Raw genomic sequence first — 19,165 nt, forward strand, 5'->3', positions numbered from 1 at the left:
ACTAGATACTGTTATAAGCAGAATAGTACATAGCACAAGTGGTTGTATATGGAAACCCTTTCAGACCTCACTTTATTGAAATCTACATTTTGTATATAGTACATGAAGTGCAAGTCAACAAAATGCATTTTCTAACTTATACCATAGGTAGTGGTAATGTTTGTGAGATGTGTGGTTAGTGCTTTCCTTTTCTCAAAAAGTGATGCCTGGGAACTCTTACCATCTCAATCAGGATAATATATTCTTTTCGTCTGTAAAAGATTCCATTGTGTTATTCCTGGTATATGAAAATGGTTTTAGACTAGGTTTAACTTACCAGAATTTTGATGCTGTAGCATTAATTTTTAGAAATATTTTGCATTTTCGCCAGTCACTTTTTTATTTTTCTCAAACTTTTTTTTTTTTTTAGGGAAGAGACAGAAATTATTGAGGGTGAGGTGGTAGAAATCCAAATAGACAGACCAGCCACAGGAACGGTGAGTTAAGTCTATTCTTACCCCATGTCCACTCTTTTGCTTAACATTCAAGAAGCTGGATGTTGTAGTAAAGAAAATTGGTGTGTGTGTGTGTGTGTGTGTGTGTGTGTGTGTGTGTGTGTGTGTGTGTGTGCGTGTGCGCAGTAGTTTGATTGTGATGCCAACAATATATAGTCCTTACTTATGCAAAGGACTTAAATTGTATATGATATTTTCTGAATGTTCGAATACTAGCAGGCCTCATTTTGCTTATAGGAACTACACTAGTGTGCAGAACCGCTCACCAAAAACAATTCATTAAATAGTAGATACAATTTTGCCTAGGGTTTACTCATTTTGGAGTTTGTTTTTACTAGTTAGGGAGTATATGTAAAAGCCTTTTTGCTGCAGTGAAATAACTGGAAATTTACCATGTTTACTGTGAACTGCCCTTATAATGACCTGTCTATGTTCCACTCCATTAATACTATAAAAAAAATTCACCAGTCACTAGTTGAAACTACCGACTTCATTTCCTTTACACCAGTTATAAAGAGGTAAAGTAATTTATCAGTGTTAACTTTGTCATTATTACTTTGGTAAGTCACTGGAATCATCTGAAGATATATAGAGGATAGCTTCTCCTCACAGATTTTTGTTCACACGTTATTTAGAGTCTTGTAGTTTTAATAATATTAGAAGAGTGAATAGAGATTCCTTAGACATACCAAAATGCAGTTCCTTGACAGTAGACTGCTTATTTGACCCAGCAGACAGTGATGTGTCTGGCAGCAAAGAGAATGTCCTGGCAGTGCAGAGGATTAAGGTTATGAGCTGTTAATGAGCTACTTCATATGGTACAGGTGTTGATTCCCTCAGTCTTCATATGCCTGCTGTGTGAAATGAGCAAATTGCATACCCAGGCAGTATTTTGGGGTAACTGGTAATTTAGACTGGGCTCCTTAATAGTTTCCTGGATTGCATGCCTGTTAACTGTGTAGGTACCTATGTAGCTGTTGGAACAGCCCAACCATTTGTTGCAAGGTCTCTATCAGCAGGATGCATAAAGGAGGCTATATCTTTGTGTTCAGGATTGGATGCAAAGGTGTACAATGACCATGCATGTTTTTGGATAAATACTATCTTGCAGTTCTTCACTGCAAAAGCCTAAAGCTACATCAGACATCCTGCAAAGGACTGGACCCACCAGCCAGTTTCCAAAGCTTTAGAGTACCTTCCATGCACCCTAGCCACTGCCCTGCACAAGTGCAGAAGGATACAATCAGTGGCTAGTGTGCAAAAATTTCAGAGCTTTCTTGCTACCATTGAGTGTACTCCAAAGAAGGCTTGGAAGATTGACCATTGGCCATCACTTCTTCATGGTTGGACAGATTAAGTTCTCCACCGGGGACTGCCTTCCACAACTTTTATATTTCTTTATACTAAAATGAAGTCAAGTGCTAAAGTTTAATTTTGCATGTATTCTGAGCTGTTTTATTGGTCGTCATTAAAGTTTACCTTGGAGTCTGATACTTTGACTTTAGATTCCCAGAGGGGAATCTGTTGTAAATATTTGTTTTTCTCAGTAAAACAACTGCTTTAGTCTCGGTATTCATTGTCTAGGGCTTGCTCTTTTAGTTTTGTGAGTTGTCATTTAAAAGTTATGCCTCAAAACTTTAAATTTTTGTCAGAATGTTTTAACACCTCATCTAAGCTCTTCTAGCCACTTGCTAGACATTGTTTTCACGGGGTAATTGGGTCTGAGGTCCATGTGTGGATTTCCTGGGATATGTTTACTTTTTATAAGGAAAAATATAATGTTTGTAAAGTACAGTAAATAAATGGTTGTGCTTAATAGTGTTGTGAGGGACTGGGGCTAGCGTATTTGGTGGTTGTCATTATATGTCATCTCTAACACTAATTTTAATTCAGAAGGCATCACTGACCCTTCTAAGCTCTGTTATCTACATATCAGATACTGCTTTTGGCCGACACACATTTCTCCATCTCAGTATGGATTCCCCTTGTTTACACTTTTTGAAGAAAAAGTGCTTTTATTGAACTGTGTTTCTAATGGCTGGAACTTTGGTGTTGGGTGTTTGTCACAAAGAGTTTTATCCATAAACTAAAATATTTCTGACTGGAGATAGACCTACTTGTTCGCTTTATATGCTTTTCAGACATATTTTACAATCAGTTAGTCCTGTTTCCCTGTGAGGATTCCTTTGTTATCACTTTTGGTGTAAGAAAATGTTATGTGTTGATTAGTTGGGGCTAAAGACACTGCAGTTTTGTATGACACTAAAATTGCTTTCCTCTTTATCAAATTTCCTCTCAGGATGTAACACCAAATCTGTCAAGACCCATTATCCACTTGTTGACACTTTTTACAGACTGCCCTGGTTTCCTTTGGGGATTTCCTTGTTAATTTTCACTTTTTTTTTGTAGAAAAAAGTGGAGCTTTATGTCAAACTTACTTGCTAGGGTCTGAGGTCACGATGTTTGGTGACTGTTTGTTTAAGGTAAAGAATTATTTATTTAAAGATTATTTTCTGCTGTGAGATCGGACAGATTCTTTCACTCTGTTATCCACTTGTCAGGCATCTTTTGCAGCTAGGCACTGTACTGTACTATACTGTACAGTACTGGGTCCCAGTAATTTGACCTTCTTTGGGCAGCAAGGATAGAAAACCTTTTCCAGTTGGTTATGGGTAGTTTCTGTATTGTCCCACGCTGCCTTTGTATCAGCCATTGCTTGGACCACTCAGATGCCACAAAGGACCAGCGGGCTCAGGAACAACATCTGTGGCTATTCACCTACTCTGTTCGGATAGGGAAGAACCATTCTTGCCAGCACTGGGGAGGGCAGGTGATTCTCCTTTGCTAATCCACTGTGATTAATTTCCTTGTTGGGAAGAGATCATCCTTCTAGACATTTTCTCTGTTTTGTTGGGGGGGGGGGGGTGAATATTCCAAATGGTTGGACTTGTAGGAAGATAGTCATGGTTTTCAGCTTTTTTAAAATATATCATATTTCAGTTGTAATGAAGGTTGTACGATTTACTGTAGCTGTTCGTCCTGGGTTACTGGTTTGTGAGGATGCTTTCTTTGCAGCCGGCATTTTAACTGACAGCCAGCCAGCCATTTACTCCTTTTAAGTTTCATTAGTGATAGAAGAACCTCAGATGAACAAATTTCATTAATTACTAGTAATGTTTCTAGAGTTCCTGTTTATAGTGCAGTGTTGATTGATTACAAGTTACCTCGCAACATTTTCAGAATTTCCAGAGGATCTCTTGGCTTGAGATCCAAAAGAACTAACTTCCTCTTCTGTCCTTTAAACCAAGCTTGATTGAACCCCCGCTGCTAGATAGGAATCAAAGATGTTCTCTGGCAAGACAAATACAATTTCATTTAAGCTATGACAGAGAGTTTCACATAGCTAGGAAGGTCCTCCCTAAAACTGGCATTATCTTAGTCTTAAGCCTGAGTATGTGCTCCCTCTTGAGTCTTCCCTTCCCTGCCATGGCATCCGGTAACATCTTCTCAAATATTTGACTGTGTTTCAGTTCTGACAAAGTGGTAGTAAGATCCTTTGTAAGTCAGTGCATTGAAATTTCTCCCTCATATTCCCAAAAAAAAAAAAGGAACCTGGAGACTGGTCTTAGGCTTTTTAATATTCACTTTATAGTGTTACCAGACAGTTTTTATATTTTTTCCTGTGTCTGGTTTACATTTTCAGAATGATGACTTGATCATTTGTGAGTTGAGTATCTTAAAACAATCTGGCATCTTTATAGGTCTTTGCATAAGATAGGGCAGCCATGTTGTGCTTCCATGTTTAGAAGACTGCTTTATTCTTCAGTATATATATAACTGCATTAATTCCTCATGCAGACCCACCCTGTATAAACCAATGCTTTTCCATAACTTTGTCTTATGTACATTTTTATTTTGGAATCTATGGATTTATGATTCTAGTTATTGTGTTACTTTAACTTTTTGTATTATTATTATTATTATTGTTATTATTATTATCATTACTATAATTATCTTCTTGTGTATAATTGTTGAGCTTTTCTCCTTGGCCCTCCACTGAAAAGGGCAACAGCTCAGTTGGACTATCCCGTCAACAAATGTCAAATATATTTTTTGTCTCTCTTAATTTTTCCAAGTCTTTTGGGTTTCTAATTCCATGACTGAAATAGACCCCATTCCCAAGTCAAAGTATGATTAAAGCTCATGAAATTATGGTTTCAATCTTAGATGTTAGCCAGAAGTGCTCTTCTCAGCACGTAGTGTGTGCCCAGTAATGACTCCTTCTGCAGTTTGTACGAGTTAACTGTATCAGTAACATATATAGGTACGGTTGTAAATTTTTTTTGTAAGAACCGTTGCTCCTACTGTTATTGAAATTGCATGGGTATCCTTCTTCTACATTGCCCTTGTTTCTGCTTGGAAATTCTGGTACTCTGAAGTTGTGATCTTCATTCAGTCATTAACCTGTGGGTCTCTGTTCCAACCCTCGTAACCGACTCTGCTGTGTCACTAGCTTGAGATTTGAAACTCGAGTTCCTCCTCCGTACCCATTATGCCTCTTTCCCCAAAAGTACCTCAGATCTAATTTTCCACTCATCGAACAAGCAGCAATGTTCCTGTGCTCTTGAGATCCTCCATTTGATTGCATCTTTTAGCAGTGAGTTTGATATAAACATTTCCTTTTTCTTTGTCCCTTATCTTCTCCTTACCTTTTTTTATCTATACTTTAGTAGAGTTTGGTAGTTTTTAATTCAGGTTTCTGTCCACCATAACTTTTCCCTTTTTTCCTTCTGTAGTCGAGTTTGTTTTTTTTTTTAATTTGGGTTTCTGTCCCCCATAACTTTTCCCTCCTTTCCTTCTTGCCTTTTTCCAAAAAAAAAAAAAAAAAAAAGTCTTTTTCATGTCTGAATCTAAGTTGGACAGGGCTGATAAGCCCTTAGGTTTCAAGAAACTCATTTCCTGTGGTCACAAGATTCCCTTGTCTGATGCCCACAGGGAGTGTGTCTATTGTTTGGGGTCTTCACATTTGAACAGTGACTATTCTGTCTGTGCGGGTTTCCACCTGCTAGACTTGGCGGATCCTGAAAGGGTTACTGCCTGCTTTTTCCTTCTACTTCAGGGGCTCAAACCCCCGCTAGAAAGCACAAACAGGCCCGAGAAACAAGAAAATGTTCTCCCAGCAGATCTCCTCCTTCTCAGCCAGAGCCTGTTAAAAGGGCACCAAAGCTGTTGGAACTGAAGGCTTCAGAGCCGCATCCTTTGGTTCCCACTGGTGTCTTTCTGCCCTGTACTTGGACTCCTAGTTCAGGGCCAAGTATTTTGCCTCTGAGATGTCTGCTCCAAGAGACCTCTCCAAAAAGGACCTCCAGACCTGCTAGGTCTTCTTGGAGTTTATCGGATAAGGACATGGGTAGATTGAGGCAATTTCTCAAAGCACAGATTTAGATGGAGATTTTGCCTGCTCCGTCTCCCTCTGGATTCGTAAGGCTCCTTCTCCGATCCGACCTTCACTTTCAGTCATTGGTTCCATTGGTCCCGGGAACATCTTCGTCTCCAACTATCTCCCCGACGTGTTCGGTGCTAACTTTGTCGGTTCTGAGTGTGTCTCGGAGCTATAGTCTTGACTTCTGTTCCGAGGAGATGACTTCGACTCCTTTTCAGAGCTGTCAGTTCCCCTTGGAGCTTTTTCATTCAACAGCTCGGCTCCATCTCCCCCTTTGGAGTGGGAGATTCAGGGGCCCCAAGCAATGTCCGTTCCAGTAGCACAGGTCTAGGGAAGACTGCCCTCAGGCGTTCAGAGTCCTTCTGCTGTCCAAGTGGTGGAAAGGGTCCTCTCTCACTCTGGGAGACCCTCAGTTCACACCCCCGCAGAACCTCTCCCTGCACCACTGGATTGGTCTCTGAGGCCTCTCTTCTACCACATAGACAGCTGGCCCCAGGAAGCCTGTAGACGGTCCCATCTGTGAACCCTCAGAGATCTTCCGACTCCTCCCCAGAACATCCCACCGAGGAGGTTCCTCGGAAGTGACTGTGCAAGAGGAGGCATACTGATTCCCTGGAGGAATCTATCACCACTGACACTGATTTTGAGGAGAGGAAAGGGTCGCCAAGATGTCCTTCAAGGATGCATCTGCAGTCCTAACATATGGGTTGTCCTGCCTCAGGCAGCCCTTCGGTCGGCCGGATTCCAAAGTCTGGGTCTGGCTTCGGCTGATGTCGCACTTCACCCGACGTCATAGCTGCTGTTTATTGGGTATAAAGGCATCAGCCGACGCCATTTTCCCCAGTCTTTCTTGCCGCGCGGTGCCCGAAGCAGAAGCTGTTCGCAAGTGCCGGTCAGTCAGATCCAGGGATTTCTACTAGCGAAGACTTCTAAAAAGCTAAGTACCCCGTTGGGGACTCTTTCTTGCCTCAGCCGATGTCAGACAAAGTAAATAATTGTTTAACTTGTGGGAAACAAATACCTCATAAGGATTTCCACTCTTAGTGCCTTCCTTGCTTAGGCCTAGACCACGACGTATCAGATGGTCTAGCCTGTGCTTCCTTCAACCGACGGACACTTAGACGTCGGTCGGAGTTTGCAGAGGAGTTTTTTGGTCCCGCTTTTGCATACAAAATGCCGTCTGAGACTCCGACTTCTCAATTAGCTAAAAAGCGCAAGGAAAAGGATCGACATTCGCGGTCCGCGGTTTCGGCTGAAACCACGGTTAGGCCAACCGCGAATGTCTCGGTTTCGGCTGAAACCGAGCCCCCGGTTCTTCCTTCGGCCGAAAGCATGCTTCCGATAGCCGAGGCCTCACAGAGCATGGCTGAATCTGCTACTGAATTTACTGCTACAGAAGCAGGCACCCAGGATTTATCAGACACTATTCCTTTAGACATAACTACCCCTGCACGTGGGGCTGCTAGACCCCCTGCTTCCATGTCTATCGAGGCTTTTGCCAGGGCTAAGGCAGCTAAATCTTCTAAGGCCTTGCCTGCCAAAACTCCTAGACATAGGCCTACTTCTAGTTCCCAAATACTCAGCCTGGCTGAGGATCTCATTTCTTTGATCAGAGGATCCCAACCTCACCCAGACAGGGCCTCTCAGCCCCCTCCAGACAAGAGGCCTAGGACTGAACCACAGGAACCTGTCTCTACAGATTATTCATCGGATGACTCAGACCTTTCAGACCCTCACGAAGGCCCATATTCTCCTTATGAGGATTCTGATGCAGAAGACTCCATTCCTTCTGCTTCTCCTCCTGAAGAATTTTCCTTTGGGGAAACCTTGCATGCTATGAGGGAACACTTCCAATGGCAGGGCCAGGATTTTTCAGATTCTAGGAAAAGGCTAAGGACCTTTTTACACTTACCACAGCATAGGCCTTTAGCCATTCCGCCAGTACTAACAGTGGTCGATGATGCATATAATGATGCCTGCAGTGCTCCTGATTCTCTTCCTCCGGCCCCTGCCAAGCCAGACAGATATTACAAGGTCCCGGACACACACTACCATTTGTATAAGGCTCCTGTTGCAGACCCTGAAACCATTTCACAGGGTCCTAAAGGTGTGGCAGCTGCCTCTGCCAAAAACCCTCTTCCCTCTGAAAGGGAATCTAGAGCATTAGAGAGATGGGGTAAAAAGGTTTATACTTCTGCTACTCTTTCGGCCAGGGCCTTGAAAACTGTCAATTTCACATGATTCAGTACCAGGAATTTTTGTTAGACCAGCTAAATAAAAAACTATTTTCTCCTGAACCTTTAGACCGCAAGTCCCTTCAGGATTTGGTACATAACTCTCAGCAGGTCAGTAACCATTTCTTAAAATGTGGCACTCTCAGCAGGTCAGTAACCATTTCTTAAAATGTGGCTATGATGCACTGGAGGCTTCCTTTAGATCAGCTGTGACTGGAACAGTGATTCGAAGGCATGCCTGGTTAAAAGAACAATCCTTACCAGACCATGTTAAGTCAAAACTCCTAGATGCTCCCATGGAGAAACAAAGTTTGTTTGGCTCCCCTGCACAGGAGGTTCTAAAAAAGGTGGAAGAAAAAACAAAATCTGTCCAAACAGTCAAGGATTTCTTACAGGTCCAACCTCCGAGGTTTAGCAGAAATTGGCCTTCAAGAATTGGTCCTTTCCAGACAACTCCAGAGCAGAGAGGCAGAAATAGACGCCCAAGAGGCAGAGGTCAATCTAGGGGTGCCTACAGGGGACGTCAGTGGCAACCTACCAACCAGAGAAGTACTGCCACGGAATCAACTACAACCACTTCCACAGGGCAGACACAATGACTTGGCTCTAGTTCCGCCTACCAGGGAACAACTGGAAGCACCCTTGGGCGGAAAACTAGCTTTATTCTCTGACAACTGGCATTACATTACAGGAGACAAATGGACTTTACAAACAATAGACAAGGGCTACAGGTTTCACTTCCATACTCTACCAAAAAAGAGAGGAATGCCAAACCTACCACCAAGCCAAAAAACAGACGCTCTAAGACAAATCAACAACTTACTAAGGATGAGAGCTATAGAAGAGGTACCACCTATGGAACAAGGCCAAGGATTTTACTCCAGGCTTTTCCTTGTACCAAGAAAAGAAAATCAATGGAGACCTATTCTAGATTTGTCCGCACTGAACACATACCTCATTGTTCCAAAATTCAAAATGCTGACCCTCCAGCAACTTCTTCCCATGCTGGGCAAGGAGTCTTGGCTGGTGACTCTAGATCTCAAGGAGGCATACCTGCACGTCCCTATATGACCAGATTGCAGAAGACACCTCAGATTTCTTGCAGGATCAGAGCATTATCAATTCTCAGCATTGCCTTTTGGCTTATCTACTGCCCAGAGTATTCACGAAATGCCTGGCATCAGTAATTGCTCATTGCAGACTTCAGGGAATTCAGATTTACCCATACCTGGACGACTGCCTAATACAAGCGGACAACAAGGCAAAGTTAACAAAAGATTTGGAAAATGTCATACAACTGTTGCAAGCCTTGGGATACACAGTCAACATGCAAAAGTCAAGACTAGTACCATCCCAAAGGATAACATTCTTGGGTGCAGAATTAGACACATCAACTCAGATGGCTTTTCTCACAGAAGAAAACAAAAGCAACTACCAGTCTACTTCATGACATTAACAACACAAACTCAGCTTACTGCAAGGAAAGTCCTGCAAGCCCTGGGCTACATGGCATCCTGCATAATATTGGTTCCACATGCCAGGCTGCATATGAGAAAGCTACAATGCTATCTAAGGAATGTATGGTCTCAACACAAGCACAGTCTAGAAGCCCAGATTCCAATAATTCCATGCCTGAAGCAAGAATTCCTGTGGTGGGCTCAGGCCTGTCAGTTGAACAGAGGCTTGCCTTTCCACAAACCACATCCAAGCCAGACCATCACCACGGACGCCTCAGACCTAGGATGGGGGGCACACATGGTGGACAAGTGTATACAAGGCCTATGGACCCAAGACCAGCTGAATCTACACATAAATCTAAAGGAGATGCTGGCAGTGAAACATGCGATCCAGGCATTCAGACCACTCCTTCAACAGGGTCATCTGCTGATAAGGACGGACAATACCACAGTCATGTGGTACATCAACAAACAGGGAGGTACACATTCATATCCTCTATGCCGGATGGCAATGGACCTGTGGAATGTGGCCCTGAACCTCAACATTCAACTTCAGGCCAGATTTGTACCAGGAAAAGAAAATTCTCTAGCAGACACCTTAAGCAGAACTACCACGGATGCTCACGAATGGATGCTGCATCCAGATATCTTCAAAGCCATAACAAAGAAATGGGGATTACCACAGATAGATCTGTTTGCCTCCCCACTCAATCACCAATTGAAGAAATTCTGCACAAGAGTATACCACCCACTTGCTTGGAGGGTGGACTCCCTTTCCTTCAGCTGGAAAAACCTGACAGCATATGCATTTCCACCTCTTCCCTTGATGTACAAAGTTCTACTGAAGATCAGAGAGGATCAGCCAAGGGTAATTCTGATAGCTCCAGACTGGCCGAGGCAACATTGGTACCCGCTACTGAGAAGCATGTCTCGGACACACGCATGGCATCTACCTCTATGTCCCTTACTACTAACACAGGACAACTACAAGATCCTACATCCAAACTTGAAAACGCTGCAGCTAGCTGCTTGGAATATTGCATAAAACAAAATAACCCAGGTTTATCTCAGAGGGTTAAGGACATTATCCTGGAGGCACGCAGACCCTCCACAAGGAAGACTTATTCAGCCAAGTGGAAAAGATACCTCATTTGGAGTGCAGCAAAGGGAGAAAATGTCTCATTGGCAAACATACCACACATCCTGGAATATTTAGCAGAGCTGTTCCACAATGGCCTGTCTTACTCCTCCATTAAGATTCATGCTTCAGCAATTTCAGCAGAATACAACATGGATCCTCCTGTCTTCTCTCATCCTCTACTCAGGCAGTTCTTGAGAGGAATCAAAAATGTAAAGCCTCCAAGGAAACCACCTTTACCTACATGGGATCTCAACTTTGTGCTGGAAAAGTTAACACTTCCCCTTTTGAACCAGCAGCAACAGCAGAATTACAATTATTGTCTTGGAAAACTGCTTTCCTGCTAGCAATTACTTCAGCAAGAAGGGTATCTGAGTTACAGGCATTAATGGCAGTACAACCCTTCCTTATATTCCATCAGGACAGAGTCTCTCTGAGAACTAACCCTACCTTTATGCCAAAAGTGGTCTCCAGAGTATCATTGAACCAAGCGATTCATTTACCTACATTCTTCCCCAACCCACAGAACAGGGGAAAGACTGCTACATACCTTGGATGTGCACAGACAATTACGCTACTATCTGGACAGAACTAAGACCAGCAGAAAAACTGACCAGCTTCTGGTAGCATATGCAACAAGAATGCAAGGAAAAGCAATTTCAAAACAGACAATCTCAAAATGGATAGGAAATTGCATTCGATTTTGCTACTCTTTTCATGGAAAGACAACTCCTGCTAATATCAGACCTCATTCCACAAGAGCTACAGCCACCACTACAGCTTTCCTACGAGGAGTGGCTACCAAAGACATTTTAGAAGCTGCTACTTGGAGCTCCGTGCATACATTTGCCAAGCATTACAATCTTCCTTATACTCTAGATCCCGAGCAGGTTTTGCAACTGCTGTTTTGCAAGGGATCTTAACTACACCATCTTTATCTTAGTGCCTCCTCCCCCAGTTTGGCTATGGTATTCTACCCATATGTTAGGACTGCAGATGCATCCTTGAAGGACATAGTACAGTTTTGTACCTACCATAAATGTAGCTGTCCGATAGGTATGCATCTGCAGTCAGGATTACCCACCCTCCTTCCCTCTGTGGTATTCCTAGGGTATTTACCCCTCTTTTAGCTAGCTGGGGAAATCTATTATGGTGTATTTGTTTGTATATATGTATATATATATATATATATATAATCTATATATATATATTTTTTTTTTTTATATTGTTTGCTCTCTACTGTTTGGAATTATTTGCATTTATCCAAATTTAGCCTTACTAGAGGGCACCTGGCATCTGGGGCAAGAAACACTGAGGAAAATGGCGTCGGCTGATGCCTTTATACCCAATAAACAGCAGCTATGACGTCGGGTGAAGTGCGACATCAGCCGAAGCCAGACCCAGACTTTGGAATCCGGCCGACCGAAGGGCTGCCTGAGGCAGGACAACCCATATGTTAGGACTGCAGATGCATACCTATCGGACATCTACATTTATGGCAGGTACAAAACTGTACTTTCTCCACTGGATGTTGTCTCCTTTGGAGATGGCTTAGAAATCCTCCACCAAAGAGGTGGATGGTCTTCCCAAAACCCATTCCCAGAGGAAACAGAGCTGTTGGAGGCTTTTGGGTCCAGCCATCTACATCCTGAGTGTCTCCCCTTGCAGACCTGCTCAGTGTGTTTTGTCCTCTAGGGCATGGAAACAACCGAACACAGTAGAGCCCATCCCCAAGCACACAGACAAAATCTTGAGTGCTCCCCAGGACAAATCCTTCGGGACTAAAGGTATTCCGGTTGATGCCATGGCTGTAGCAACCACAAAAAAGAGATGACCCAAGAGAGCTTCTCTATCCATCCTCCTAACAGGGAGTCTAGGGCTTTGGACAGATTTGGTAAAAGAGCTTACACCTCAGCCACTTTCTCCTTGAGAGCACTGATCTATCTTTCCCATTTTACGAGACTACAGAGGGATCTGGACAAGGAACTCTGTAGCTCTACCCTGGGATTCATGTCTGCAGAGGATCAGAAGGTTTTCTCCTTTAGAATGTCCACCCTCCATTCCCTGTCTAACATGTCCATGAGGCTATCTCATGCAGCAGAGGGTACCTCAAGAGTGGCTGGTTCCAGCATTGCCAAAAGGCGTCCTACCTGGATGCAGCTGTGTGACTTTGCGGAACCTTTCAAGGCATCCTTCATCAGTGCATCCTTTGACGGATCAACCTTGTTTGGACCCACTGTTCGAGACGCACACTCCCGCAGTGAGAAAGATGGGAAGACCTTGTTTGCCTTCAGGATCTGTTTTTCTACCCCACAAAGGTCCTTCTCCAGGAACCAATGTGGGAATAAGAAGATGTGGTTCAAGAAATCTCTGGGTTTTTTTCAGGATACGCAGGGAGAATTTTCCTCCAGAGGCAGAGGGGGGAAATGGCCAAAGTGATAGATGCCACCCACACAGGCAAGGTGCTCCACAAAATCAAAGGTCTTGAGAGTCCTTCTCAGACAGACCCTTCCAGCGGCCCTGAACCGTTCCCTGACTGCCTTCCTGTGGTGGCAGTCGGAGAGGTGCTTTTCTTTGAACCCCGAAGCCTGGGAAGCCATCACAAATGACTGATGGGTGCCAAGGAGCTTATCCAGAGGATACTAGATTCCCTTTTTAGAGACACCAAGACAAACGTCTTTCCTCCCCGATGTTCCACCCAGTCAGTGGGAGGATGCAGCCATAGAAGTTGCAAAATTGCTGTGAAAAAGAGTCATCCGGAAGGTCCTCCCTGTCGAGTCAGATTAGGTGTTTGCTCAAGGTTCCTTTTGGTGCCCAAAAAGATGAGGGATTTGAAGCCAATTCTGGACCTGACATCACTAAGCAAATTGGTAAAGAACACAAAGTTCAGGATGGTCACAGTTCAGTCAGTCCTACCTCTACTGATGATGAATGACTGCATGTGCTCAGTAGACCTGAAGGATGTGTACGCCCTCATCAAGATGGATAGGCGCTCCAGAAAGCATCTTCTTTTTAGGCTGGGAGCCAGTAATTTTCAGTTCATATCACCCCCGTTTGGTCTCAGCACAGCTAGGGTGTTCACCAAATGCTTGGCGGTGATTGCAGCTCATCTCAGGCTGCAAGGATTTCAGATGTTTCCTTATCTGGACTACTGGCTCTTGACCACTCTAACCAGGTATCATTTGTTTCAGGCCAAGGATTATCTGTTGCAGCTGGATCCACATTTTTGGCATAACTCTCAGCTTAGAAAAATCCCAGCTGGAACCTGTTTAAATGATATATTTCATAGAGGCATGTCTGGATGCAACAGTTTCTCTGGCGTGTCTCAAACTGGATCGAGTGTTGAGCCTACACCTTCATGTAAAACAAATTCTGGTCATAACAAATCCCCCAGCGAGTTTGATTCTCAGAGCTCTTGGTTCTGTGGTGGCCACAATGCCCCTTTTGCCCACAGCACACCTTCACATTAGAATCTTACAATGGACATTGGAGGTTCAATTGTCTCTACACAGAAATCTTATAAGCCTTCCCATCAGACTTTCCCAAGTATGCAAAGAATCTTTGCTATGGTGGCTTAACTCTGCAGATGTTACGACCCTTCATTCTTCCTTCTCCAAACACCACTTTGAGCACGGACGCTTCCCAGATGGGATATGAGGGGCATTTTTTGGGTCTGACGGTATAAGGCACATGGATACCCCAGGAGACAAACTTGCATATCAATGTCCTAGATATGAGAGCAGTTCCTTTGCCTTTGCAAGAGCTACACAGCTTTCTTGCTCTAGGGACTATTGCAATACAGACTGGCAATATGTCAGTGGTCTGGTACATCAACAAACAAGGAGGAACCAGGTCTACCCTCTGTGTTGAGAAGCTATGAGAATGTGGCAGTGGGCAATCTTTACCAACTACTTTCTAATGGCAATGCACATTCTGGGAGAGTCCAACATCCTAGCAGACAAGCTCAGCCAAGTCCTACTAACGCCTCACAAGTGGTCTCTGAACCAGTCCACAGCAAACAAGATCTGACAAAGATGGGGTCAACCCTGCTGTGACTTTTTTGCCTCCCCTCTTAACAACAAATGCAGCAGGTACTTTCCCCTGAGGAGAGATCAAGGCAAAGGGATGTTCTAGTCCATGCTTGGCCTCCTGGTCTACTCTATTCATTTTCCCCATTGCCTCTAATTCCCAAGTTATTGCAGAAGGCATTCAGTTTGAAGAGGAAAGTAATCCTTATTGCTCCTTTTTGGCTTTCACAAGTTTGGATCATCTATCATTGGTCTCATCTGATTTGCTCTCCAGTGAGAATAGATCCAGCTCCATATCTTTTATCTCACCCCTTGGGGCACCCTCATCTGGATCTTCAAGGCTTGAAACTAACCACATGGTTTCTACAATTCCAATGATGGCCAGACATCCCAGGCTTTCATCCCCTGTCCAGAAGATCTTGATTTCTGCCCATAAGCCTTCTACCAGGAAGATTTATAAGAGGAAATGGAATAGGTTTTCCATATCGGCACAACAGAAACAAATAGATCCTTTTACAGCTCCTGTCTCAGTGGTGTTGGACTTTTTGGCTTCCCTTTTTAATGATGGGGCTAGTTTTTCCACTGTCAAAAGTTTAATTAGCTGTAGTTTCCAGTTTTCATTTGGGAAAAGACTCCTCATCGTTGGTTTCATCGAAACTCTGTAAAGCCTTTCTTAGGGGCACCTTTCTACTTCTTCCTCCCATTAAAGATCCTATTCCCCCTTGGGATTTGTCCATTATCTTGCAAGTGCTGGTTCACCCCCCTTTCGAACTGGTGGCCACAGTAGATTTAAGGTTTCTTTCATGGAAGATGCTTTTTCTAGTGGCTATTACTTCAGCAGGAAAAATCTCCTGAGTTACAGGCCCTTTCCTCCAAGATCCCGCATTTTATATTACACAAAGATAGAGTAACCTTATGCACCAACCCTTCCTTCTTGCCTAAAGTTGCTACAGAAGCCACTATCAAAACCACACTTTTAACCTCTCTGTTTTCTTCCCTAGCTTTCAAAGAAAGGGAGAATACGTGCTGCATTTACTTGATGTGCATAGACAAGTACATTTTTACCTAGACAGAACTAAGGCTTTCAGGACATCTGAATCATTTGTTTATATCTTTTTCAGACATTAAAAGAGGTAAAGCAATTACCAAGACCTCTTTGGTGAGATGGTTAAAAGACTGTATCTCCTTTGTTTATACTTCTAAGAATGTCCCTGCACGTGGTCAGATTAAAGCTACTCTAGAAGGTTTATGGCAACTTCTCAACCTTTTTGGTCAAGAGTATCAATTGATGACATCTGTGAAGCTGCTACATGGTGAACTCCTCATGCATTCATTACTCGTTATAAATTGGACATCCATTTCCAGGAATAGGAGTGCCTTTGGCACTGCTGTTCTCCAGAATATCCTTCCATGAGGGCCTCCCTGGGTTTCTGTAACTGGGGACTTTGTCCCACAGGTTAATGAACAAATGAAAGATGACAACATCAGACAAAGTAGTTATGTTCTTACCATAACATTCTATCAGTGTTGTCTGTCTTCATTCTTTGTTAACCCCATCTTCCTTCCCCCAGTCCAAGACTCTTGAGTTACTTGATGGATATGTTCATGGGAATCACAGTTAATTTTTGAGCTCCTGATGTTCTTTCCTTTTCTTTGTGATAGATAATAGTTTTGGTGGACAGTGGATAAATAGCTGTAGAAAACTTGATCTGAGGTACTATGGGGGAAAGAGGCATTATGGGTAGGGAGGAGGAGCTCAAGGTTCGAATATAAAGCTGGTGAAACTGCCAAGTCTGTTACGAGGGTCAGAACCAAGAGCCACAGGTTAATGAAGAATTAAGATAGACAACACAGATGGAATGTTATGGTAAGCCCGCCTTTCTAAAACTAGTAAATTCCGGTTTTCAGATTTTGCTGAATTCTGGGCTGTTTGTAAGTTCCTGTGTTGCCCAGACCTTTCTAAGATAGAGAGAAGCTTCTCTGTTCATCACTGAGAGTGGTGAGCTTTGGAACAGCCTATCTGTCGCTGGAGGAGCGGTTTCAGCTCAGAAACTGTAGTTTTATTGGCCGTATTGGGCTATTTCTATCCCTTTCATCTTTCTGTGTAAAAACCCGTGTTTGTGTGTTTTTTGCGCATGTATTACCTCAGCAAGTGCATGCGCAAAAACCTCACAAACGCGGGTTTTTACCTCAGCAAGAGCACTGCAGTGGTGGTGCTGCAGTAGCATTGTCGCCTCACAGTAAGACGTTGTCCTGTTCGATTCTCGGCTAGAGCGTCTTCTGTGTGGAGACATGCGTGAATGGGAGTACCTTCGTTGAAGGTTGTGCATCAGGGCCGGCAACTCAGCATGTAAAAATCTACTGCTAATCATTAACGGACCAGAGTTCCGCTGTGGCGACCCCTAACCGGGAAAAGCTGAAAGACACAACAACAACAACATTACCTCAGCAAGAGCCTGCCTGGGTGTCTTACAGAGTCCTACAGCAGCAGAGAGTGAAAAGGAGACTTTGAGTGGATTAAGTACCTCTGGCTTGCTTTTTATTGCTTGTTTTTGCTAGCCATATTATTCTGACTGCTTTTTTATTAACTTTGCTACTTATCTGACATGTTTTTGAAATCTAATACTGTTTGCACTTTAAATTATCATTTTTAAGTGTTTTTCATCTGTTTAACTGTAAAGGGCTACACACTCAAGTGCGATAGCGTGTTTTCTGTGTTAAAAGTGGTTTTATTTCTGTATTTGCTTTAACTTTAAAAAAAAAAAAAAAAAAGCCTGTCTATCGCTGGAGGAGTGGTTTCAGCCAGAAACTGTAGATGTTAGGCAGTCCAATCTCAGCTTCATTTTTACATATGGATTTGGAGCCAATCCCCTGCTCCGACTCGGCCGATTTTCAAGCTCGAAGACTTCTGGTTGGCTCGTGGCTAAGCAGGTATCCCATGGTGCACCAGTGCAATTCCCCAGATCTCGTTTGCCGCGTCGACGAGTTCGGATGTGCTTCTCTTGGCTCTGGCTAAGTCTTATGCATTTTTTCAGTAACTAGTGTTTTTATTTTTTATTTATTTATTTATTTTTTTTTTTGCATATTTACTGGAAGTATATATGTATAGGGCTTTACCTTAATTGTCTTGTTTGACCGTAGTAGTAGTATCCTGTGTACCAGTAGTTAGGCACAGTTACGTTTTTTTGCCTAGATAGTTAGTTTTGGCAGTTTCGCCATTTTTTTGTTATTTACTGGAAAGTATACATATAGGGATTTACCGTAATTGCCTTGTGGTCTTGTGTGACCAGTAGTAGTGGTCTCCTGTGTATCAGTAGTTAGGTGCAGTTGCGCTTTATTGCCTATATAGTTTTGGCGGTTTTGCTGTTCTTAATCAGTAGGGGCTCCTATTGATTAATTTCCTGTTAATTGATTATTGTTAACTGGTGGTCTTTGGCGGGGATCCGCTAAAGTCTTAATCACCTTTACAGTTGCAAATTTTTTCCCTACCTTATTGAACGTGTGTGTGTGTGTGGTGCGGTATACTTGGTCTGTTTGAATTAGAAGACCCAGTTCTTCACAGGGCTAAGCCCGTTTTAACTTAGAGGACCTAGTCCTCGTGTTTCTACTCCACTGTATTTTTATTTGGAAATATTTCCTGTGTGACTGAATATCTGTCTGTTTTAGTGAAAGACCTAGTTTCTCTTACACCAGGCTAGGCCCATTTAACTTAGAGGACCTAGTCCTTGTGTAATTCTTCTGCAGGGCTCGGCCCATTTTAGTTAGAGGACCTAGTCCTCAGCCATTCTCTTTTCTCCTCTGGTTGCTTGTGTGTTTGCAATGTCTAAGGATAGCAAGGAGCGCAAACCATCTGGGTTCAGAAAATCTATGAAGTGCTCCCAGAAAATGTCTTTGACAGATGGCCACAGTGGCTGTGTCTACTGCTTGGGAGCCATCCATTTGCAAGAATCATGTTTTTTCTGTCATGCTTTCTCTCCTAGAGTGTTGCAGGAGAGAAAGAACAAACTGATACTCGGGGGGGGGGGGGGGGTCTTCTGAAGCCAACCTTCAAGGAAGCCTTACCTGGTTCGTCGGCTTCTTCGTCTAAGTCTTCAAAGTCAAGATCTGACTCAAAATCAAAAGGTTCCAAAAGGCCTTCTCTGGCACCGGCTGGTGTTTCGGAGCTGCCTTCCAAATTAACAAAATCTGCCTCCTCGACTCCTCAGTCTTTGGAGCCGAAGGAGAGCACCGTGGTTTCAGAGTCAGTCACAGGTGCTTCGGTGCCAACTGCTGAACCCTTGGAAATAGTTGACTCTGCTGCTCGGAGCTGGTCTGTAGAGTCCCTACCGGTCTCATTGCTGGTCAAATTTCCAGTGCCTGCTAGGCCGAGAT

At 43.4% G+C, this 19,165-nt stretch overlaps 1 protein-coding gene across 1 annotated transcript in view; it reads left to right on the top strand.

The window, feature by feature from the left end:
- RUVBL2 (RuvB like AAA ATPase 2) overlaps nt 1-19,165 on the top strand; it is a 1,077,211-nt gene that overhangs the window by 311,682 nt on the left and 746,364 nt on the right. Inside the window, exon 6 of the mRNA XM_044083345.1 lies at nt 410-476. Within this exon, the coding sequence (XP_043939280.1) occupies nt 410-476 (67 nt within the window). The remainder of the gene's footprint in view (nt 1-409; nt 477-19,165) is intronic.

The sequence above is a fragment of the Protopterus annectens genome, chromosome 9.part0 (assembly GCF_019279795.1).
Source record: "Protopterus annectens isolate FY-2018-M chromosome 9.part0, PAN1.0, whole genome shotgun sequence".
In the NCBI taxonomy this organism is placed as follows: domain Eukaryota; kingdom Metazoa; phylum Chordata; order Ceratodontiformes; family Protopteridae; genus Protopterus; species Protopterus annectens.